This window comes from Branchiostoma floridae, chromosome 12 (genome assembly GCF_000003815.2).
Source record: "Branchiostoma floridae strain S238N-H82 chromosome 12, Bfl_VNyyK, whole genome shotgun sequence".
In the NCBI taxonomy this organism is placed as follows: Eukaryota; Metazoa; Chordata; class Leptocardii; order Amphioxiformes; family Branchiostomatidae; genus Branchiostoma; species Branchiostoma floridae.
Genome location: NC_049990.1, coordinates 10212205 through 10235534, shown reverse-complemented (window position 1 = coordinate 10235534; position 23330 = coordinate 10212205). Strand labels below are relative to the sequence as shown.

At 40.1% G+C, this 23330-nt stretch overlaps 3 protein-coding genes and 1 long non-coding RNA gene across 5 annotated transcripts; 1 reads left to right on the top strand and 3 right to left on the bottom strand.

Annotated features, from left to right (window-relative positions):
* Positions 1–134: 134 nt before the first annotated feature.
* LOC118427465 lies at positions 135–3444 on the bottom strand. Its single transcript, XM_035837280.1, has 6 exons — positions 2998–3444; positions 2520–2649; positions 2011–2116; positions 1295–1444; positions 736–975; positions 135–416 (listed from the first exon to the last, which is right to left on the bottom strand). The coding sequence occupies exons 1-6, from the start codon at positions 3191–3193 to the stop codon at positions 288–290; spliced, it is 951 nt and encodes a 316-aa protein (XP_035693173.1). The 5' UTR covers positions 3194–3444; the 3' UTR covers positions 135–287.
* Positions 3445–6618: 3174 nt separating this feature from the next.
* On the bottom strand, positions 6619–13170 carry LOC118427332 (motile sperm domain-containing protein 1-like). Its single transcript, XM_035837068.1, has 6 exons — positions 13011–13170; positions 10751–11020; positions 10020–10095; positions 9337–9566; positions 8249–8410; positions 6619–7635 (listed from the first exon to the last, which is right to left on the bottom strand). Exons 2-6 carry the CDS (start codon positions 10974–10976, stop codon positions 7604–7606), a joined length of 726 nt encoding a protein of 241 aa, XP_035692961.1. The 5' UTR covers positions 10977–11020; positions 13011–13170; the 3' UTR covers positions 6619–7603.
* On the top strand, positions 13152–21014 carry LOC118427330 (U2 small nuclear ribonucleoprotein auxiliary factor 35 kDa subunit-related protein 2-like). Of its 2 annotated transcripts, none has more exons than XM_035837067.1 (13): positions 13152–13264; positions 14470–14561; positions 14846–14924; positions 15215–15323; positions 15698–15784; positions 17073–17120; positions 17336–17466; positions 17639–17691; positions 17842–18002; positions 18154–18209; positions 18408–18517; positions 18668–19367; positions 19940–21014. In XM_035837067.1, the coding sequence occupies exons 1-13, from the start codon at positions 13212–13214 to the stop codon at positions 20142–20144; spliced, it is 1884 nt and encodes a 627-aa protein (XP_035692960.1). In that variant the 5' UTR covers positions 13152–13211; the 3' UTR covers positions 20145–21014. The 2 variants fall into 2 exon arrangements, with proteins under 2 accessions (XP_035692960.1, XP_035692959.1); XM_035837066.1 differs by having other exon boundaries at positions 17333–17466.
* On the bottom strand, positions 20816–23288 carry LOC118427333. Its single transcript, XR_004832501.1, has 2 exons — positions 22493–23288; positions 20816–21759 (listed from the first exon to the last, which is right to left on the bottom strand). It is a non-coding gene; the product is annotated as an uncharacterized LOC118427333 (long non-coding RNA).
* Between the last annotated feature and the right edge of the window lie 42 nt (positions 23289–23330).

The following is a 23330-nucleotide window of genomic DNA, read 5'->3' as shown; positions in this document are numbered from 1 at the left end:
TGGCTGACTCCGAAGCAATCCCTTCCGAGAAGTGAGAAAGACTTGAGACAAGGAACTGGTGAATCGATGACCCACTCAGACTTTCTTATTTTCGGAGCAGAAAGCGAAGGAAACAGCCCTATGATAATCTAATAGTCGATACAAAATAGTTACATTAATACATGTACTAAAATACACCTCTGTCATGATAAAGTTTATATATCTCAGCTCATCGTTGCAAAATAGTGTTCTCTTTCCAAATCTACAACTGCGCGCTTCAATCATGTTTCAAAAAGACACACAGTAGCTCAGACACGGCGGCCTCTTCTCCCCGCTCCTACTTTAGACATCATGGCGAAGTCGTCCGCTGGCACCTCGGGACCGGGCGAGCTCTCTCCCGACATGTCTGGGTCAATGAGGTTGTCTCCATCGTCTCCCTACAGGAGAAAAGCAAAAGGGGCAATCAGAGACGGCAGACTTCACCCGCTCTGGCAAAACCGTAGCCATGAAGTACTCCCAAAGTACAGAGCAGAGGGAGAGAAAGAGTAAAGGCATGATATGGGCGCTAACCTTATTTGTAAGTAGATCTATGACTCTGACTTGGTTTCTAAGTGCCTTTTGTGAATGTTGCTGATGATGCGTTAAGTTTTTTTTGTTTGTTGCTGTTGTTGTTGTTGTTTGCTTGACTGTTTTTGTATTTCAGAGGGGACAGCAAATTGTTTAAACGAAGAGGTCATACATCTGCTTGGAAATTACCTTTATGCCGCTGGGCATGATGTGGTAGAACGGAACCTTTCCGGCGGAATTCCCGAGGTCCTCCTCCGCCTGTATCTCCGTCAGCACGGGCGCTGGAGACTCGCCCCAGAACGTCTTACAGCTGGTGCACCAACAGAACAGCATGGAGGCCAGAAAGATGAAGCCGAGAGACGCTAAGGCGGCGATCAACAGGTGTGCCCAGACCTTGAGGCCAGGAGGGACATAGGTCCCTCGGAACACCTGCGGGATAAAGACGCAACTTAGTCTTGCAAACTTCAGAAATAGGAATTCTCCTTGTTTTGTATGTATCTTGTAGAATTAACGCTAACGTTTGTATTTACAAGTTGATATTTGTTCTCAACTACATTTGTATAACACCATTGGAATCGAGTCAAACCAGACTTCCAATGCTCCAGGTATCCCATTATACCCCTTCCACCCTACATGCCACCACTACGTAATACTCACACTGCTGTCAGTGTGAAATAATGGTCTAAATGTTTGTCCCCTAAACTTCAGCCTACATAGTAATGTCCTTACGTTCTTTCTCAACACTTACTGTGTTTGCAACAGTGAGGAAGCCCTTCAAGCCTTCGAAGTTTTCGTCCCTTTCCTGACTCTTCAAGTTGGAATCGTGTGGAGCCCGGATGGTCTCCGTGATGTCGTCCGTCAACGTCTGGAAGGCGCGCAGGCCCGTGGAGACCGTCATCTGGGGTGTAACGGAACATCTTTTATCACCTTCGAGAAGAAGGTTATGTTGTCGGGCACGTGTGTTTGTCTGCGCGTTTGAGTGCGTGTTTGTGAGAAGCATAACTCGAGAAATCGAGGATGAATCTTCATGATATTTGCAGTTGGTAGGGGTTGGTAAAAGGAAGAAACTATTAGTTTAGATGGGCACACCAGCACTTTCTACGGCACTGCAGTGAAACTATCAGTTTTGAAATGAGGTGTTCTGAACATTCTACGATCGTGATTTTTGAATTATAGATATATCTTGTAAATCGTTAATTTCATTACGTTTCTTCAATGTGATAGTGAAATCAATATGGAATTCCTTATGTGGTGGTTGAAAATCTTGGGGATTAACTTTTCAGTTAATTTCAATTCAAAATTAGCTTTAAAAGTTTAGGCTACTTTTCTGACGATACAACAATGAGTGACTTTAGCTACATCTATAAAATGAAATGAAATAAATAACATGCTTCGAAACCAAGATCAGGGGTAGGCTGATAAAGGTCGATAATCTGGTAACAATCACGTAACCGTTAAACTTACCCGTTTGATGGAGAAGTCGTAGAAGATGATGGTTTCCTCCCCACAGCTGGCGTCCGTCTGTTTGTTCTCACGGAACCACCGAGCAAACGGCTCTTCACCTCCATGGCTGAAACGTGCAAACAAGGGAAGGAAAAACAAAACATTTCTTACAAATATGCACTATATACGAGTGCATAGATACTTTACAACAGATGGGAGCAGAAGATTTCTTACAGACGTTTACTAAACCATTTAGTATGATACAGACGACTTTATGACTGATACTCGGACACAAGGAGAAGAAAATGGATTTCTTACAAGCAGTTAGTGCTACCATACATAAGACTTCATCAGGACTAATAAGAGGAAAAACAAGAATATGTAAGAATTCGAACTTCGTTGCACAACGATGACAATGAATATTGAATCTACCCCATCATAGACGAGTAATGAACCATCTATTTGTTTTTATCAAAAGACTGTATAACTAAATTTTATAACGATTAGCAAATTCGATGCAATATACTTACTAGATGTAACTCTCGACTATGGCGAGTATGACGATAAAGCCGTTGTCTGCCGTGGATGTTTGAGGACAGCGGATTCCACACGGGCATTGGGACTTGTGGATCTCATCCAGAAGGTCGTTCAACTCCTCAACTGGATAGAACAGAAGATCACGTGGTATCGAGATATATGGAAGGCTTTTTTGTACCAGCACAATTCTACACATAACTAGAGTTCAGTTATATACTTCATGTTTAAGACAGCATATTCTATGCAAATGTACTTACATTTACATAATCCTGTACGGATAAATTTTAGCAAAAACGCCATTGCAGCTCCAAACTAAAATGTTAGGGGGCAAAACCGATTTGTGTGTCCTGACGTCAAAAGCTATCTGTTACCATAACGTTAAGACCATAGCATGTCCAGGACAAACGTTACATTGAAATACTGTTTTTTAATTATGGAAATGTAGGTTTTTTTCATACTGAAAAGGCTTACCTTGTTCTGTTGTGAACTGTCTGTTGGGATCACAGACCCATGAGTAATTACTCCGGCCGCAGGCTGCGAAGTCATCCCGGGGGCTGGGGTACTGGTCTCTGTTCTGTTCTTCCCACACCGTCGGTAAACTCTGTCCGTGTGAACAACTCACCAGCAAACACACCACAACCCCCACAAAAAGTCCCGCCCGAATCATGCCGCCCTTTTCTCAGCTATGACACACGGATAGGCGAATCAGTCTGTTTTGTAGAGTCGTTGTTCAAGATGGCTTCTGTTGATATACAGATTAACATCCGTGCAGGTACGCAGGTTTAGATTCCTTCAGGTAAAGTTGTTGTGAAGATAAGGCACTCGACTGACGGTTGCCCGAGGTCCTTCGTCTTAAGTTAATCCCGGAGGAAGCCCTGACGCTAAAACAAAAAACAAAGTACTGCAATATTTAAACGAAATACAATTGCAACCTAACCTTTAGCTCTCGGGACGTATGGGGGCAAAACGTGACGACAACTTAGCCCCAGGGAAGAACGTGCCAAGTATTCCGTTCACAACTTTTACTATCATAAGCGAAATATTCATCTTGCACCAAAATAAAGACGTAAAAGCAATGTTTCTCAGTATTCGAACTAGATTTGATAGTTTTGATACCCTTTATTGAATTGTTTTACGCGATGAAACGTTTATTGTTGACAGTTTCCCCTGTTAAAGGATCGGCCGGTCTGATATGCCTCACTAAAGCCGGTCTTTCTAGTTTTGTGACTTGTATGAGTCGCCTGATGACCCCTGAACTCGTTCTCGGGTAGCTTTCCACTCCAGAGTTTTCTTAACTTGAAATTCGATCGTAGAACTTTGACAAAGGACAAAGTATTCCGTATAATTCGTATCGTGATCGTGAATTGAGGTAATGTCAACCTCCTTTTTCATAAAGTGATATTTTCAAAACATATCTGAAACTTTCCTGACTAGCTGAGGCAGTTCGTACAGAATCCGCAAGAAGGCAATGTCTGTTCTGGTCAGAGACGCCGCAACAACACATGTATTTGTGATCAGTGGTTTGAAAACTCAGACTGTAGAAACTTGTGGTACAGATCTAGAGTGTTTCTATCCTGAAGAAAAAAAACTTTTGACACCACAGGTGCACATAGTTCCGACGCCCGTTGGCGGCATCGAATAGCCATATATATGATATACCTTAAACGAAAAAAGATGTGAAGTATTCTGAATCTCAATCAAAACTGCTGATAAAATTAAAAGAATGATTCTTAGAGCTCATGTTCATGAACAACTATGGATGGACACTTAGTAGCTAAGAGGACCACCATGATTATCCGTAGGTCGTCGTACAATGATGATGTCGTAGGATTTTCATCATTTTAGGCTGTGACAGAACTAACCACCGACAAGGATGTAATACTACCTTTTCACTGATAAAAAAAACTGATTTGTACGGCACGTGCACGACTATCATGCCAAGAATAGTTACCGCTTTTATGGCGCGACGCATGTGACAGTGCCATAAACGAGGACTGCAACTTACTGAATCCTTACTATACCACAGACGACCCATGTCGACCTGTACGGCTCACTGATCTCTACTGGCTTTGCAAACAATCTAAATAGGTCAGGCATATCCTCAACATACAGACCATGCAAAGTACCGAATATTCTAACAACTGCTGTCTCTTTCAATCTGTGCCTACATAGCGCACAAGACAAGAGCTACACTTTTATTTGTGACATTTTCTTGGTCCTCGTCATGATACAAGATGGTAGGTAGTTAAGGAACATATCTCGAAAGTTTATTATTTAACGACAGATGGCGTGAGTTGCTTTGTCAACGACTGCACAGGACAGCAAGAAAACTAATTATTATTCAAGCAAACTTTCCGAACAACGGAAATAAGTCTCAAAGGCAGGGAAATATTTGACTACTATTAAAAGCCACTTAAACTAAGATTTTACCTTTCCACAACCTTTCCGTATTCGTAAAGGTTGATTACATACATCCTACGTCGTACGATCTTTGCATAACCTTTAAACAGGTACTTCACATGGCCACGACTTCTTATATGTTGACAGCGCTAGTCCAGCTTTTGGCATACATATAGAAATAAATTTTCCTTATACATCAACACTACAAGAAACGGGGACTTGAAAGACGAAAACAGTTGTCCAAAAGTACAGAGATATAGTGACATTGTACGTACCAATAAGGGTGGAATGTCCTTCCGACTTGATTGTAGGAAAGTTGTTCTTCTGACACGCAGGACGTTTGATACTCTGTCCACTGACTGTAGTGTCCGACTCCTAAGATGTCAGGTAGTGTCGAACTCACAGACAACCTGATCCAGACCCTAAGAGACACATGCGTCCCTATACTTACCGCAGTTGTCGACTCACAGTAGAAAACACATCCACTAACGCGTCAACAAAAGAAACTTCTCAGAGAATCGTCTTCAGACTTGATATCGCAAGTCTGAACGTTTCGGAAAACATGGCTGCCTTGCAGGTTACACAGGAGCAGTGACACCTGATTCCTTTCTTGGCCCCACACCTTCATGCAAAGTAGTAGAGCCAGGGGTAAGTACCTAAGCAAGCCTGTGTACACACAAGCAAGGAGCTGAGAGCGTGAAGTGACTCACCAAAGTCTAGAAGGCGCGGTATTAAGTAAACGAAAGAATTATGATGAAAATGGCGTCTAAACTAGCAGAACCCTGACCAAACTAGTACCTGGAAACGGATCCGTGCTTAGCCTGAACTCGTGCCTGTCATGCCATGGTCCGGCAGGTACCACAGAAGACCGGAAGAACACAATGACATGTCTACATGCAGACTTCACCAAAAAGGGAACGAATTCAACACGCACAAGGTCGCTTATTTTTGTTCCAAAAGGGTTATTTAACCCGTTAGAATTCTGAACAAGTTTTTATGACGTGTACATAATCATGCAGCACCCCACACGTATCATATATCATTCGTATCTCATATGATATTATCTTAAGGTATTGTTTCGGGGTTGTATGGAGTTGTCGCCTTTTAGATTGTTTAGTAAACTTTAGGCCTTTACAAATCTACCTATGGTCGTCTTACGCAACAGAAAACAACGTGTTTTGTGTAAATAGACTTCGTCGGCGTCCTCTTACATCGAACTAAGTTGTTTCTTTTCACAAAGATTATGACCTAATCAACTTTATCCAGCCAATCAGCGGGTGTCTTACATATGTAATGTCACATGACTCTAATATGGTGACCGTCATTGGTGCAAAGTACGGGTCTGTTCCAAAGTATTCAACTTTTTGGTAAGGCCTTACTGAGTAAAATTTAGGGATGACAACCTAAATCTAATGCCCGAGCTATAAGAAAGATTTGATTTCTATGATTACATACATTCTGGTAACAATTGAACCAACAGGACACATTGTAACAACCAAAAGTATTTTTACTAAAAAAAAAAGTTGTTAATTATTCTTAATTAAGTACATACAACTGAAATGATATAAAGTGTTTTTCTGCAAATGTTTAACATTACCCATTCTAGGCCATTTCTTTACAAAGGTGGTTGCTACTTTTGTATCAAGCTCAATAGCATGTAAATGGATGATAATTACTGGCCAACAATGTCAATGAACTTTGAGATTCTCTTTATTACAACTGGTAAAGCATACAATATCATCACTTCTTGATACATACTGAAGAGTATGTAAGTTATACACACTGGAATCAGTGGCAAATTCTTAAAGCTTCTTGGCAACTTTGTGGCTGAAAAGGATTAAATACATCCAGTATCTACAACTGAAAACTTCCATCATCAATTCCAACATATAAAATACCCATCATATATAGCATGCAAACAGTGCACCCTCAAATCATTTTCATACTGCCCATATCTTAACAGTAAGGCGTAGGGATATAGAAATTGGAAAATGATATAAAAATTGCAAGGCAATGAAATGCAGTACAAATCTTATATGATGCCTAAATTACTATTCACTCTCCATCTCACACCAGAATGTTTAACGAACACACTGGATACGTGCTATCTATACTTGTGGCTTATCCTATGACTATGGCATAGTTTATTACATTATATAGGCCAAAATAGTTAAAGAGAGAGGCATAGAAGATAAGTTATAGGCTCACAGTATATAAATACATCAGGTACAGCTAGAGTTTTGTCAGTGGAGTCAGCACCAGTAAGGATGACACAATAAATTCTGTGATACTAGATGAACATGTATGTTTGTTGTTACCAATAAGATTGCCCATAGACCCTTGACTGGATGGCATTACATTTAGGCCACCAGGGAGAAAACAAAAGAAAACTTATCTCTGTTGGCAGATAACATGGTCAAAATTAAACATTCTTTATGAGACAAGAAATGTTGACTGGACAAATCTTAACCTCCACTAAGGCCTTCTTCAATACAACTGGCCCTTCCAATTAAAACAGGTCGCAGATCAGAAGTCAGTAGGTCCAATCTCTTGGAGAAAACAAAAGAGTAAGTACAAAATATGGTGAATGGAGTCATTTGTATGGGAAGGAAACTCTGAACATTGTTGAACTGCTGTCATGTGTTCATGATGTGGAAGGTCCTGGAGAAGCTGTGGGTCATGACCTCAGAATCACCATGGTAACCAGTCCTGGAAGAAAGGAAGAAGCAGAGTTAGCACCTTGACGTAACATTTGAATTTCCAAGTCAATTTGATATGTCAAAGTTATTGTAGTTTGGTTAATTTCCAAACATTTGCCCTACGTCAACCCATACCACGAAAGTCTGTAGGCGTAAAATACACTACCTTCCTAAGATGTCAACAGCTACAAAAGTTAGTACATTCTGGAAAAGTTTAACTGTAATTTCGAACACGAAAATTGGACTTAACCAAATTTTTTACTGAACAGCTCCAGTCTTGGAATGAACAATCCACTGCTTTTGTGACTAAAGAAGCCATCTATATCAGAGACTTATAACAATCCATTAACAGAGACAGTGGGTGCCATAGACTTTTTGCAACTGATGATCCACTGCTCACTGAGCCACATGTCCCATCTACATAAGGTTATGTCACAGAAGCAGTGACAAAGACTGGACATTCCTTGACAAAGACTGGAGCTGTTCAGCTGAATGGGTAAATCCAATTTTTGTGTTGGAAATTACATTTCAACTGTCCAAGAATGTCTTCTACCAATATAGATGAACTTTAAGTTAAGTTAAGCTACAAGTGCACATGAAGAAACTTGGGTGCAGAAAGTTACCTAGTATGTAAGCTGCTACAAGTTTCTGATTGAGAGTGAGGTGCAGGTAGTCAGGCAGGCGGGAGCCCTTGTCCAGGAGGTGGGTTGGCATGGTCAGCACCAGTATACAACAGGTCGCAATGGCAATTATCACAAAACCAGGGTGGGATGGGCGGCTTCTCACTGCAAGAGAAGGGATAAACATCAAAATCCTCATCATATTTGGTACAGGGATAAACAATTACTACTAAATACAATGTAAACTACGTTGAGACACATTGCTGTTTGTGTATTTTGTTGTTGTTTTGCAGAACTAGTAAATCCCTTGTAGTATTCATCAATATAGTACACTTTAGTAATTGGATGATACTACTAGTAGGCTGAATTAAAGTTCTAAATGGGAACTTTGAGGCTCCAGATGTCTTACTGAGTGACGACTGCAAAGCAGAAGATTCGGTAGCTTGAGGAATGAGTCCACTCTACTTAACACATCAATTTTGTACAGAAGTACCAGCTGCATAGTAGACAGTAAGTTTTGATCCACTCAAACCAGGAAGGACTGCACTCTTTTCAATAGGGGGCAGGATCTGTTAGTGCTCAAGGTGCACTTGCCCTCAAACGTACTATTTGAGAGGACATCCCTATCCACAGCTAGGCCTGAGTTGAACGAGGAAATAAGTGTAAAATGTCTTGCCTGAGGGCACAACACTGGAGTCTGCTAGGGGGTTTGATCCCAGTACCTTTAGATTCTAAGTCAACAACCCCAACAACGAGACCATCTTTTTGAAGAGCAGATATTTTTATTTCTAAAGTTGCACTGCTAGATTCCTTTACTCCTCAACTATACCTGTATCTCTCTGACAGTTAGTCAGTCTATACAGACTATGAATCTACGCAAAGCAACTAACGGCAATGAAGACTACAGCACATATGTACAATACAATACAGAATACTGCTCAGTCATTCAACACATAGGCTAAGTCACAATTTATCTATTAAGAGAAAGTCCAGACTTCAATACAGGGGGCTTGTTTGCCGACAGCCACATGCTGATGGTGTATTCTTTCAGCGTCCTCCAGACTATACCTGTAGTCTGTAGACAAACTCACCATGTTGGCTTCTCCGCCCGGGACTGTCGGACTCCTGACGGCGGAGAGCGGCCACCATTCGCTCCTCGTCCGTCTTGCTCTCGTCCTCCTCCCTGCCTGCTGTGGCCAGGAGAAGCGCCATGATGTCCTTCTGACCAATCAGACGCTTCTGCCCGTGCTCGTAGACGTTGAGGCGAAACTTGTCCCGGATGCCCTGCTGACTGGGCGCAATGTCCGCATGTCTCACAACTCTGGAGGGGGGGACAAAACAGATTTGTGAAAACAACCAAAACAACGATTCATTTGTGCAAATACAGTAGAAGCTAGTTGATTGCTCAACGGGTTACAGCGCACTTCTGTTAATGGCACAGAATCCCCAAATCCTGTGGTGGTGTGGTGCAGCTGGTTAAATTTGCTTTGTTGCAAACAAAGCACTGCCCGGATAATTGCATGAAATATGGTGACAAATGGAGGTGCAATCAAGCTGTTTCTACTGTAATAGCAAATGTTACCGCCAACTACAATGACAAGTATACTTCTGGTCCCCTCATACATTTATTTGTGCATGCTCACAATTGTTACCAACAATGGAAAGATTGTCTCAGTAGTAATAGCTGATTACATTTTGTACTTCAATAGGGAACATTGATAATGAAGGTAGGGTGGAGACATTAGTTGAGAATCAATAATTTATACCAACTCACATGTCTACACAGCAGTGTGGTCTGATGGTCCCCTCTGAGTCCACCACTACATACTTCTTTGGGGCTGTACAGAGAACTGGAGAACACAGCAGAGCAGAAAATAACTTTAATACACAGCTATTCCAATAACAACAAACAGTATCACATGTACATGTATTCCATTCTGTGGGCCGTTGAACTTGGCCTATGGAAAAAGATATCAAACTATATATTAGGCTTTCTTGTAGCTTTTTCGTTTGATCTGCAGATTTCATTTAAATGGGAGATCCCTTTCAACTTGCAAATCCCCAGCAAGAAAATCCCATGGAGTAAGCTATACCACTTTGACAGAGGTTTTGGTAACATCTTTGTCCTAAATATTTATTAGAATGAATTAAGGAGACATGTCTGTGCATATGGTGCAGGTGATAAGTTGCAAATAAAGTTGTTTTTCAGTGTAATATTTTCTGTGGTACACAAATCATGAAATTACAGTTACTGTTGATTTAGTCAATTAACCTTTTGGATATGATATACACAACTAAGGTTCTTTAGTCACAGCTACATATACGTGTATATACAAGAGCTACATTTTGGTGATCTGTCAACTTCCTCAGAGCAATAATGACAGGTTGTACTAATTACCGAGGAAGATGAAAGGCAGTCACTCAAACGTAAATAAATGTATACCTGGTTGTGACGTTACTAACCAATGACTTTCAAAAGACATTATTTGTGGGTGATCTACTCACGTTTGAACCTGAGAGGGAATTCATAGGGGTTATACAGGGTCAGGACCTGCTTGTGTGTGCTCTGGTCGTCAGCGTAGAAGGTCAAGGCTGTGGGGAACACGAAGACTGGAAGACGTCCCTCGCCGATCTGCGGCGGTTCCCTGGGGAAGTGTATCGGGGACCCGCCGGGCGAGGGTCTGCGCTGTACCACAGGCCCCGCCGCACGCTCCGGGCGTAATGGCTGCATCGGTCTCTACAGGTCTGTACAGGTGCCTGTACAGCATATCATTTCTGGAAAATAAAGGATGGTCCCTTGTGATATAGATGAAATGTTGAAAACTTTTGAACTAAGAGAACTGCAAAAGAATTTCTTATGTCTTTCTCATTAAATAAGGGTTGTCAAAGATTTATTACATGTACACAATTTAATATTCCTTACTAGCAAACGGCTAACGCTAATCAAATCATTTTATGCGACTTGTATCCCCTATGCTGTGATTAAGCCCCTGCAAGTTGTATTTCAACCAGTATATGGGGGTTTTCTGTTGTTTTGTAACAAAGGTTAAGTCAATGTTGGCTTTTATTTCATTAAAAATTATCAAAGGGAGGATGCCACTAAAAACATAGTTAAGTGCTCATGCCTGCACTATTTCAATATTTGCCACATGCGTTCACCATGTAAAGATGCCCCCTACACTGTGAAAAATCCTGGTGAGAACCCTGCCATGTATCATTTAGTTTACATTGGCATACATAAACATATATACTATAGTCAAAGTTGGACTTACAAAGCTGGAAGGTACTTACCATTAGGACTTATTTTGACCACATTCTAGATACTTTATCCTTTCCTACTCACCTACTGTAATACGTATACAGAGAAAAAAGGTCCAATCTGTGATTGCAATGCATCAATCCCTACCGTTTCTCTCCTCTTGTCCTGTATATCTGGTGTCCTTCTTGGGTGACTATCCCAATTTTGGGGACACTACCAGGACAAAGGTCATCTAAACAAGGCTCAAAGCCTCAAATAATGGGAAAATATAGCAGTAGCCTGATATGCCCCCAACCCACACATTAATCATAATTATATGTGCATAGCTGGTAGGAACAGTGTATGATTCTATTTAGCTTGAAAGGAATGCTTTGATGACTTGAAGTAATACTTCATGCTGAATAAGGTAATGGACAGACAGTTAATATTTGAAGTGTCTGTAGCACCATTTCAGGACACTAGGACCTGAATGTTGTACATTTTCTAAATCACCATGCGTTTATGAATGAATAGCTGTGCAGAAATCCCATGACAAGATTAGTATTGATACTGTACCACTTAAGACAGATGGCTTTAAGTCCAAGTTCTGGATCTTGGGTAGTTTGAGATGATACCATCTTCACAATTAGGTTGATACAATTTTTTTTTTAATAGGTTGCTCTATCTTGTGCATCTATTTTTTTATAGCTTCACAGACTAGAATCTTAGAGGCTGATACCAACAAATTGTAATGTATGAGTAATAACTAATTGAATTATTAGAAATGCTAACAATAACAATAAAACAGCACATATGGACTATGCAGTCAAAATCCATTAACCAACCAAAACTCAGTTCATAATATGCATAAGATTGAAATAATTGCCATAATTACAATATTGATACAAATATTAAAGCTAATTTCAGGAAACTATTAAAATAGATTTTACGGTTGACCTCTACCACTGTGAGTAGTAGAGATTTGGCGGTATGATATCAGTATGTTGGATTGCGTGGAAAATTTTCATTACAACATGTTCAAAACTATGTTGTCACAATTTAATAAAAAAATGTATTCAAGCTTTCATGGCGACATTTATTGATACAATTGACATATAAAACACTGTAAGTTCCTTAGCAAATTTGTCACAAAAGTAAGTCACAAAAATAGTATGTCTCCACTAGATATGAACCTGTCTATCATAATTGTATAAAGGGAATTCAAACAAAGAAAACATAGGGTGTGGATCAGGTTAAGGGGGAGGGGGGCAAAGTTTTTTTATGGTCCCCAAAATCACATGACATTCAGACACACGTATCGAACGTCTAAACGCAAATTTCAGGAAGACACTGCTTTCAATATAGAAAGGCATCACTTATGAATGCATATGGCTGAGTTACTAAATCGTTATATTTTTGGCTGTGACACAACAAAAAATCCACAGTGAAAACATCCTTTGTTGTTTTAAAAACACAACACGACTGTAACTGCCATATATTGCATTCAGTGCTGGAGATTTTACTTACCTTTATACACTTAGAGCTCATTCAGGCTATATGTTTTGCCTGCAAAATACAGTATAAATGGTCAAACTGGACATCGACGATCGCGATGTTTTGACCACTTTGTTTTCAACCGGGGATTCTATTGCGTAATTTGTGTAAAACGTCATCAAGGTTCGTGTACGCAGGAGATGATGACGTAGTACACATCAGGTGTCTGTAAGCATGGCGCAGGATTCACCTGGTGGAGAAAACGGGCAAAAACAACAAAAACTCAGGTAACTTTGGAGAAACTATCGTATTCTGTAGCTCCATAATAGCTTTGAGTTCGGGAAATGCGCCTTTGTTGCTTAGTTAGCGTGCAGCTTTTCACAAAATATGCAAGGCAAACATATTGGGGAGGGGGGCAGGTGAGGGATATGCATGAAAGAGTGTATGTTTTGTGGCAAAATTATTTGCCATAATTATGAACCCTACTGGTTATGGATACAGCTTTGGAAGAACAGCTCAGCAAAACTACCGAGGTCACGGGTAAATTTCTCATCACTCGGTTTAGGTTTCCAGTGATGAAGTCGCGTCGTCACTGGCTTACCAGTGGGGGATATTTATCGTCACTAGTTTTCCAGTGATGAGGAAACTTCAGCTGGTAAACCAGTGACGACAAATATACAGTTTACTGAAGAAAAAGGAATCATCGTTTCAGTAGAGGGGATTTCAAAGTTAGCACTTAAAGTTATACTAACGTCGCCTCTGCAAGTCCCCAGTACACTCCCGGACCAAATCTAACAGTAACACGGCTATGGCGACATGTGAATAGGGTGTTTTTGTTGCATATCGAACTCAGCACTGGAACGTTCTAGTGCTATTAGAACGTGGTCACTGGAAGCCCAGTGCCGAAATAATTTCATCACTCGGTGTCTAGTGCCGAAGAGTCACCCATCACTGGAAAACCCAGTGAGGAACCGGTGACCTCGATGGTTCCACACTCGGTGTCCAGTGATGAATGACGTTCATCACTGGGCCCCGAGTGACGAGCGGAGTTCATCACTGGGTCTCGAGTGACGAGCGGAGTTCATCACTGGAAACCGAGTGACGAGTCAAGGTTCATCACTGGAATTCCAGTGCCGAGAGAGCTTCATCACTGGAACAAAGCAAGTCATCACTGGGAAACCAGTTACAAACTTTCTTCGTCACTGGGCGTCCAGTGATGACGCCATTTTGAACATATTTTCGTCACTGGAAGCCCAGTGAGGAACCCGTGACCTGCGTAGCCTTGCAACAGCTCATCAGTAATTCAGTTCATTGCGTTAAGTTGAGTTAAAATGGTTCAAGGTCACTTTGTTTTCAGTTTCACGTTAATTTGATTAAAAATATGTCTGACGTAAAAAAAGGAAAACAGCAACATTTTTTTTTAGCCTGTAAACTTGTGCTAAGGTTAACATTTGAATGCCTGTTCTTATTCATAAATAATAATTAACAACAGCCACAAGCAGAAGAAAGCCTTATGGAGGAAAGAGAAAAGACGAAAGAAACGCCAGGAAGAAGCAAGAGCAAGAGAGGAAGAGTTGCAAGCTGGTATGGAATCTTTTGTCTGGAATCTGTGTACTTGAGATTAGAATATTATAAGCTTAAGTTCTGTAGTTGAAGTGTAATTGCCAACACAAATTTGTGGAAATTTATAATACAATTCAACATTGCTCCAGAATGATTTCTACCAACATAGATGAACCTTCAAGCTATATATTAAGCTTTTAGTTATTAGCACATGTATTACACATACTAATTTACCATTGTTATACATTATGTTAATGTTGGTATTCCAACCTTTAAACTAAAAAAAAGCATATTTGTACATACAGAACCAGGAACAAATGAAGCACCAGAAAAGGAAGAAGTGAGTGATGGAGAGAGGAACAGACAAGAAGATGAAGCGGAGAGGTACATCATCAAGACACTTCTGCTGCTAAATACTCTTGCCAGTTTTATCACCAAGTAGAGACAATATGTGAATGTTTTGAAATATCTGAATCTTAGATTGAAAAGACTATATCTTTGGTTGGGATTTTTTAATGTATAGAATTTCAGGTTTGTCTGAAATTTCTCATTTCAGACTGCAAGTTAAATGGATGGCTGATTTATAATTTCATTGACATTTAAATGACATTTCTAATTTGCAAATTTGAATGTGAATGGCAGAAATAGTTGGTTTCTCCCTTAATTCTTCCCAGGGAGAGACAGCATCAGTTATGGTTGGAAAGGGAGGCTCGAGCCCAGGAGGAGTTCAGAGTCAGGAGGGAGAGAGAGGAGATGAAGAAGAGGGAACTGGAAGAGCAGGAGGTACATATTTTCGGGGATGTTGTGAACTCATGAAGGACATAACGCAATGAGAAAACTCTGTTCCTGTTTGTGTCACATTTGTAAATACATTTGTAGTTTCATCAGTTTGGTAGATTATATGTTATTGAAGTTTTCTTGTCTAAAACCAACTTATTCTTAACTGCCAGTTAGTGGTGAGATTAGCACAGACTACTAATACATTGGCAGCTAAAAAGATCTTGTTGTGTACAAGAAAGTATAAAATTCCCTAGGCTTTTATTTAGTCCTGTATAGGCAATTAGTTCTTGCTTAAACAGCGGTACCTTGAGCTAGCATTACCTGTTTAATCTTATACATGTACATGTCTCCCCTACATGTCATTTTGTGCACTGCAGAGGTTGATAAGGGAAGAATGGGAAGAACAACAGAGACAGGAGAAGGAGGCAAAAGAAAGGAAGGAGCAACAGAAGAAGGAACAAGAGGTGACAGCACTGTGCTCCAGATTGATATCCATGTTTTTCCTGCATATCTTGGGATAACCAAAACAGGATCATAGTTTGAAACCATAGTTTATCTTCAAGCTAACCAATGTGCATTTTATGTCATATAGTGCAAGCACATTGGTTGGCTTGAAGACTGTTAACCTTACATAATCTTCAAAATAAGTACCATCCACTCACTCACTCTATTATGGTCTGCTATTGCTTAGGTTGCATACCGGTATGTAAGGGTGTCTTATTCATCATTCTTATAAGGGGCTTTACACTTATAATTTAGTAAATGTATTAAGAGTCTTTTAAACACCATTCCTTAACTGAAGTCATACATATTGAGAGCAGATTTCCTCATGACCGCTTCTAATGGGCAGTTCTGGAGAGCAACATCTACCTTGTATCTTTTCTTCTGTAAAGCAAAGTGATGTTATGTTAAAGTCTTTTGGTAAGCATAGCAGTAATTGGACAAATTTTGTCCAACAACATGTTTGCATGGGGATTGGCAATACTGTCCAAGTAAAGTTAAAGAAAAACCGTCTATTCATGTGCATACAATTTATGTGACAAGTTTGTATGTTATTTGTGTTAGAAAATCAAAGTGCCTCAAGAACACAGTAGTTAACTGAGTGTTTGCCAGCCATTGCAGAAGATTAGTGTGCAAACATAGTCACTTTCAGTCTAAGATATTGCAAAGATAGAAGAGATATTTCCATGAACCTTAACAAACATCCACCAGATCTTTGAAGCTTGGATTGGATGCAAGGTTCAGCCAAGAACTGTGCATTCAGAACTTGGGCAACCCTTGCAGTGGGCTGTATCTTTTATGCATTCCATTTTCAGTCATCACTGTATCGATGAACAGGCAATGAAGAGGTTCACAATGCTAAATAAATATATGCAGCAAAATGCATTGTGGACAATATGTCAGAGGCAAAGGCCCCCTAATGTATAAACCATTGTCTCGATTTGCATAAGAATGTCCAGACATATCTTCTTTAATGTCTCAAGGGCCTCCACCTTTGAGTTTGACATATTACTTACAATACATTTTGCTACACACTTTTAAAGATATATTATTCTTACAAAAGCAGTTGTCTTTGTACCAACTTTTGCGGCCTTGATGATTTTTTTGACACTGAAAAAAAGCAGCATGTTTAGTGTGATATTATCTTAGTTGTAGGATTATGACTTGCATTGTTATCCCATTGCATTGGACTTAACCTTGTTTCCAGCGTGATAATGTGTGCTCACCCTTGATGCATCTGTATCCTACCAGGACAAGTTGAACAAGATGTTAGACTCTTCAAGTACATCAGGAACTAAGGTAATTGATTTTGTGTCCAGCTTTGAATCTTGTCAACAAAACTGAAAATATTGTGTGTTTTGTATGTCTAAAGCGAATGGTGTTGTTATGTTTCATATTTGCAACTGTTTCAGAAACAGAAAATTGGGTCATCCCAGTTTGCTGCTAGCAGTTCCAGATCCTGTGAGAATTTTTTTTGTGCTTCTTCTTTGTAAAATGAATTTTTCCCTCAGAAGAAGGAGGAGTGGCACAACCCAATGGCTCCGGCTGACTACAGCGCAGGTGGCGAGGTGCCTGCACCATCTGGCAGGGCAGCAGAGGACTGCCCCTTCTTCAAGAAAACTGGTGCCTGTAGATTTGGTGACAGGTATGGGAATCTAATGTGCTACCCGGTAACATTGTTTTGCCTACTACTCATTGAATACTCCAGATGTAAATAAAAAGTGATCGCTGACAAGTTGTCAAGTACATATACACATCAGAGCTCAACGCACAAAATGCTTTAAAAAATGACTTGATCTTTTCTTCTGTTTTCTTAGGTGCTCCAGAAAGCACACAAGACCCGACTCCTCCACAACTCTCCTTATTGCTGGTACGTACAAGTTCAAAATACCATATCTAACACGACATAAATAAATTCTTTCTTAGTTTCTAGACAGAAGCTTCCAGCTTCTTTGGATGGAGGCATTTATTCAAATAAACATTGGTGAGCTACTAACCTTTGAACATTGACCTTTACTAGGAATGTTTGCGACCTTTGCCCTGGACCAGACCCAGAGAGATGACTTTGATGAGACCATGTATCTGGAGTATGGTGAGGACGAACTGTACAAGGACTTTATAGAGTTCTACAACGACACACTGCCAGAGTTCAGAACGCTGGGGAGAGTGGTACAGTTCAAGGTCAGGGCAACATTTACTTATTTTTGGCCTTCAAACCTTTTTGCAGGTAATTGTTTACCAAATTCTGGTGCATTTTGCTCTTTCCATTGTACAAGCTGAGATAAGTACTAGTTCATCCCTCCAACAATATGAAGCTGTTTTTTTTTTACAGGTCTGCTGCAACCATGAGCCACACTTACGAGGGAACGTCTACGTTCAGTATGAGAGGTGAGCCTTTAACATTACAGCTCAGAGACAAGGATGTAGGATTGTTCCTTCTTTTAAGTTTAAAAATATCTTGACTATACCTTCCATTTCCCTGTAAAATTAAGCCCCCAGGATTATTCTTTTAGCATAGCAATGTTTATCTCATGTACATGTGCAAGAAAAACAATTTCTTTTCTCATGTCTTTTCTTGTGTCTTAGGGAGGAGGACTGCTTGGAAGCTATAAGGAAGTTCCACGGCCGCTTCTATGCAGGTAAACAGCTCACCTGTGAGATGACACCTGTCACAAGCTGGAAGTCTGCTATTTGTGGTGAGTCTAATGCTTTGATCTGCTGAATGATTGGTCTTTTGAAAATGTAAAAGATCTTGATATAGCAATGTTTCGTATAAAAATATGACTATTTCATTGCACACGTTTCAGCTATATTGTTGGGCTAATTGGCACTATACATCTCTGTAGGTCTGTTTTCTCGGAAGAGATGCCCAAAGGGAAAGCACTGCAACTTCCTGCACGTCTTCCCCAACCCTGGGCGGGAGTTCCGAGATGCAGACGAGGACCACCACTTGGGTAGAGGTCAACAGGACAGCCGGCGGAGTTGGCGGGAGTTTAGTGAACGACGTGGTTCTGTTAGCGCCAGGTCCTGGAGACAGTCATCAGAACGACGGAGTCACAGTCCTTCTCACAGGAGTCAGAGGAGTCTGAGGAGAGAATCTCGGAGTAGGTCTAGGGAGAGGTCAAGACGCAGGTCAAGGGTTAGGTCAAGGTCAAAAAGTCGGTCAAGACGGAGGAAGAGGTCAAGGAGTAGGTCAAGAGAAAGAAGCAGTAGAAGGGAACAAGATAGAGTTAGTAGGACCAACAGAGGCTCAAGCATAGGACAAAGTAGTAGAACTGAAAATGAAAAAGAGCACAAGGATGTAAAGAATGAAGACTCCGATTCTGGTCAAGAAAGCAGCAATACTGATGATCATACACGCAATGAAGAAACGGTAGATGGACAAAAGGAGATGGAAACATCAACAGGTAGTTGTCTGAATCCTGATGATGGTAAGGACACTGTAACAGGGCAACAAGAGGAAGTGGTGTTGACAAGATCTCCAAGGAAGTCAAAGTCACCTTCTGTGAAGCAGTGGTCAAGGTCAAGGAGCAGGTCAAAGTCAAGGTAACCAATTAAAGCTATTCATATCATAGGTTTACAAATGAGTGCTAATTTATATAGTGACTAAAGATCTGTAGTTGATGGTAGCATTGTCACAGACCAGGGCCAGGGGTCTTTTTGCTTGGGGGAGGGGGGGAGGCGATAATTCAGAAAAATAAATGGCAGAAATCTTGAATCAACTTAATCAAATCTTTTATTGATTCTTATTAACTTACTAACTTACTTAGGTCGATCTCCTGCTAGAACCAATCCTGATATCTTCCTCCAATTCACTTGGTCCCCATGGCCCTTTGTAGCTCTTTAGTATCATGCAGACTTGTGTCAATACGTAGGTTGTCTAAGTAGGTCACCCTGGGTCTTCCCCTACCTCTTTTTCCTTTTAGTAGTAGTATGCTCCCAGAGTACAAGATGGTGTGCAGGAATTTCAGCGTGTCTAACACAATGACCAGCCAGTTTCAATCTGCTTATTAAATGTTTCATTAACTTTGAGTTTACATAAATCCTTCTTATCCAGTCATTTTCCAACCTGATGTTATTATTCACAGATTTAGTTTCTTGTGTTTGTCCCATTTCAGGTCTCCTCACGCGTCCTCACACCACAAACACAAACGGTCCCACTCACACAGGAGACATCGTAAGAAAAAGAAGAAGAAGAGAAGAAAGAGAGCTGAAGATGAGGAGGACAGCAGAGATAAGTCTTCATCAGGTTCTGGTTCAGAGCAGGAGGAGGTTGAATCATGTGATACAGTGTTAGATTCTGTTAGCACACAAGAAACATAATGGCTGTGTGTTGAATATACAGTTTTGGCATCAGATATTATTACAATCATTTTCTCTGTACCATAGTAGCCTGAGTACCATCCTCTGTAGTGACAGTGACCGTTGGCTCAATCCTTTTTCTTTGCTAACCACAGATAGCAAGTTAATTAAAGGATTGAGCCAGTGGGCACTACGAAGGATGGTTTTCAGACTAGTATCATACTATAGGTGATGTGACTTTAAGTCATTTCTTGCCTAACATCAGCTTAAAAGTTGGGCTTTTCTAATGCAGAAAACATTGTATATGGTGCTCTGTTTATTTTTGTATCAGTTGTCACTATTCATAGCATTGGGTATGGCAAATGTAAAGTCATGAATAAAGTTGTCTCAGTAGTAGTGCAGAAAGATAAAAAATGGTGTGAAGAGAGTTTTGTGGAACTAGTTTTGATTGACAGTTGATTAATTGGCTGTATTAAGACATTTTTAGGCCTCTGGTAAGCTTGAAGGAAGTTTCCATCAACGAACTATTACACCATATTTCTGTTGTATTTCTGGAAAAAGATGTCTCAGAGTATCAGGTTCAACCTGAAATTATACATGTAGAAGACATATGACAATATTTTTTCAGGTGTTTTGTCTCTTTACAGAAGCTGTTTTTAAATTAGGTACATGTATATACAAAACTGGCCATGGTGAGTCCCAACAACTCTTTATTCATTATGTAGGTGCTGTACAGAAAACGTGACAACTTTTCTGTGGTATTGACCACGATGCAGTATTGATAAAAAGTCTTGTGTAAATGACAGTAATCAAGTAGTATTTTTCTTTGCAGGCAACTTTTTTAGTTACTATTGTACCCACATGTAACATTAAATACATTTCTTGGCCCTATACATACTCAGTCTGTTGTCTTTCTCTATCTTCTCAGCCAACTGACAATCAACTTGCACAAATTTCAAAGAACTTTTATCAAATTTTCTTGATTTGAATTACTGGTTCTACATTTCACATTTTGCCTCAAGCAAATTCAAAACAACTTCTACAGAAATGTAATAGGAATTTCTCATTGCACAATTCTTAAGTGTCCACTGATACACCATGTACTCCTGCTGTCATCATTTCACTGGTCGCAATTAAAACTTGCATGGCAATGTATACAAGTCTAATGTTATTTCATAAGGAAACATCAAGAGCAACTGATCATGTATTACCAGCTTTACTCTGCTTTATAGTGTGGAGGAAGTTCAAGTCATCAAAATTTAGTCATCTTTAATCTGAGCTATTATTGGACTTGTCTACTACAACTTTTTCTTGGTTAGGTACTTCTCAATACAAAGCACAATTTACTTGATTTTTTTTCTCGTTACAGTGCAATATACAGAGTGTACAAAAAGATGATGTTACGAATGGTTGCTACATAGGATCCTGTGTCCCAAGACACTGGAGCATCAAAGTAAGCACCTCGCGTACCAATGTGCTATAACAGTACTTCTTTTGCCAAAAATGTATCCTTTGGTAAGAGTAATAGAATTTTCTATCGCTCTTTCTTGCAAACGTAGGCATGTCCGTTGGTGCAGTCATGGTCATTCCACTGGCCTTTCTTCCCTCTTCCACCTGAAATCCAAGACTTGCCGCTCTGTTGAAAATACCACACAAAGAAAACTTTACACAGGTAACATTTCTCTTCACAGTGGCTTTCATACAACTGATTCATTGTGTATATTGTCTAGACATTTTAAGCAAACATGCAAAAGTTAAACCAGAGCTATTCTACATTCCACATGTTGAAAGCAATGAAAACTAATTCTGCTGTACCATCAATTATCATTCTATGTTTAATGCAGGGTTGTAGCCAGTGCCCGTCCTTTGACGGGATTTTGAAGCTGGGGACGGAAACAATTTTTTGCCCATTCCGTCCTCTGTGATAGACAAAAATCTATATGTTAACAAGTCTGTGAAAATATAAAAAAAACTCTCCCTTGTGTAATTTTTCATCAAAACAGAATAACACCTTAGTCTACCAGAAAATCTACACCTCAAAATGTAGGAAATAGCGTTTCAGGGGGTCTAGATTTCAAAATCTTCACAGGAGCATGTCCCCAGACCCCTTAATGAACGTTGTGCCTTTGGCTCGACGTCTTGTGCCTTCGGAGCTTGATAGGATTCAAAATTAGGGGATGGAAATGATTTCTGGCTGGCTTCAACCCTGGTAGCTGAAAAGTTCAATTTCTCTATACAGAGTGTTATAACTCAATCAGTAATGTGCTTAGACGTAAAGAATAATAACAATAACAATAACATTAATGCTAGTCTGTCCTATGAAGGTTTACAAAATGAATCAAAAGGAATGTTGGAGAGGTATGTATTACCTTGGAGTACACATTGCCACAATTTGCAGCCTTTCCCACGAAGTTCTTGCCAGGCTCACCAGGAGCCCAGTTAGTGTAGATCAGCGGTGTACCATCCGTCCACGCCCATGCTCTTTTCTGACGTCTCAGTCCAAACCAGACGAGACTACGAGTAACCCTTTTTGGGGCTGGAATCAAGAAAAATTAGCCTGATTAAATCTAGCTTATAGCAGTCCGCCCAACATCCTCAGTTACAGCCCCATATAGCAGTGTTTGTGTTATACAGACTAGACAAAAACGTATTTTAATTTGTCTGTGCTTTGGTAATTCATGATTTATGATGCCCAGGCTGATATGCGGGGACCATGGGCCTGGTTGCTTGGATGCCATCATGCCAACGAGCTTTTAAGTTTTGTTGGTGTTTTTTTCATATCATACAAATCACCGAACATGCATTGGGTTGGAGTATAGTTTGTGTTAAGATATTTAAAAGGATTTTTCTCAAATTCCATGGTATCATTTTTTACGTATTTTTTGGTAAGAAATGTATCAAATTGATCGCATTTTCACCTTTTGAGTCCTGCACGACTAAAATGTCACCAAAGATGTAGCCCAGCTGTTTGGCACGTTAACTCTAACTACTAGTAACTTTTGATAGATATTTAGATATTAGACCAACTCTAACAGCGGACATTGTACTGTGGCTGTCAGTTTTTCCCAATAGCTAACACCATTTTGGACCTCGGAAAGCCTGCGTGTCATCCCCTATTGAACTTTGCTATGCATTGGGTAAGAAACACATAGGACCAACTCTACAAGCAGAGCTATCGACTTCATATCCCTGAATACGCTTTGTAAA

Excerpts from the sequence above, each read along its gene's own strand:
- LOC118427330 (XM_035837066.1), top strand. The coding sequence starts at position 13,212 with ATGGCGCAGGATTCACCTGGTGGAGAAAACGGGCAAAAACAACAAAAA. Across the intron at positions 17,692-17,841 it reads CACAACTCTCCTTATTGCTG|GAATGTTTGCGACCTTTGCC; the intron begins GTACGTACAAGT and ends GACCTTTACTAG. Across the intron at positions 18,518-18,667 it reads CTGGAAGTCTGCTATTTGTG|GTCTGTTTTCTCGGAAGAGA; the intron begins GTGAGTCTAATG and ends ACATCTCTGTAG.
- LOC118427332 (XM_035837068.1), bottom strand. The coding sequence starts at position 10,976 with ATGCAGCCATTACGCCCGGAGCGTGCGGCGGGGCCTGTGGTACAGCGC. Across the intron at positions 9,567-10,019 it reads CCACACTGCTGTGTAGACAT|AGTTGTGAGACATGCGGACA; the intron begins GTGAGTTGGTAT and ends CCCCCCCTCCAG. Across the intron at positions 7,636-8,248 it reads TGTAGCAGCTTACATACTAG|GACTGGTTACCATGGTGATT; the intron begins GTAACTTTCTGC and ends CCTTTCTTCCAG.
- LOC118427465 (XM_035837280.1), bottom strand. The coding sequence starts at position 3,193 with ATGATTCGGGCGGGACTTTTTGTGGGGGTTGTGGTGTGTTTGCTGGTG. Across the intron at positions 2,117-2,519 it reads ATAGTCGAGAGTTACATCTA|CCATGGAGGTGAAGAGCCGT; the intron begins GTAAGTATATTG and ends TGCACGTTTCAG. Across the intron at positions 976-1,294 it reads TCCTCACTGTTGCAAACACA|GTGTTCCGAGGGACCTATGT; the intron begins GTAAGTGTTGAG and ends TTTATCCCGCAG.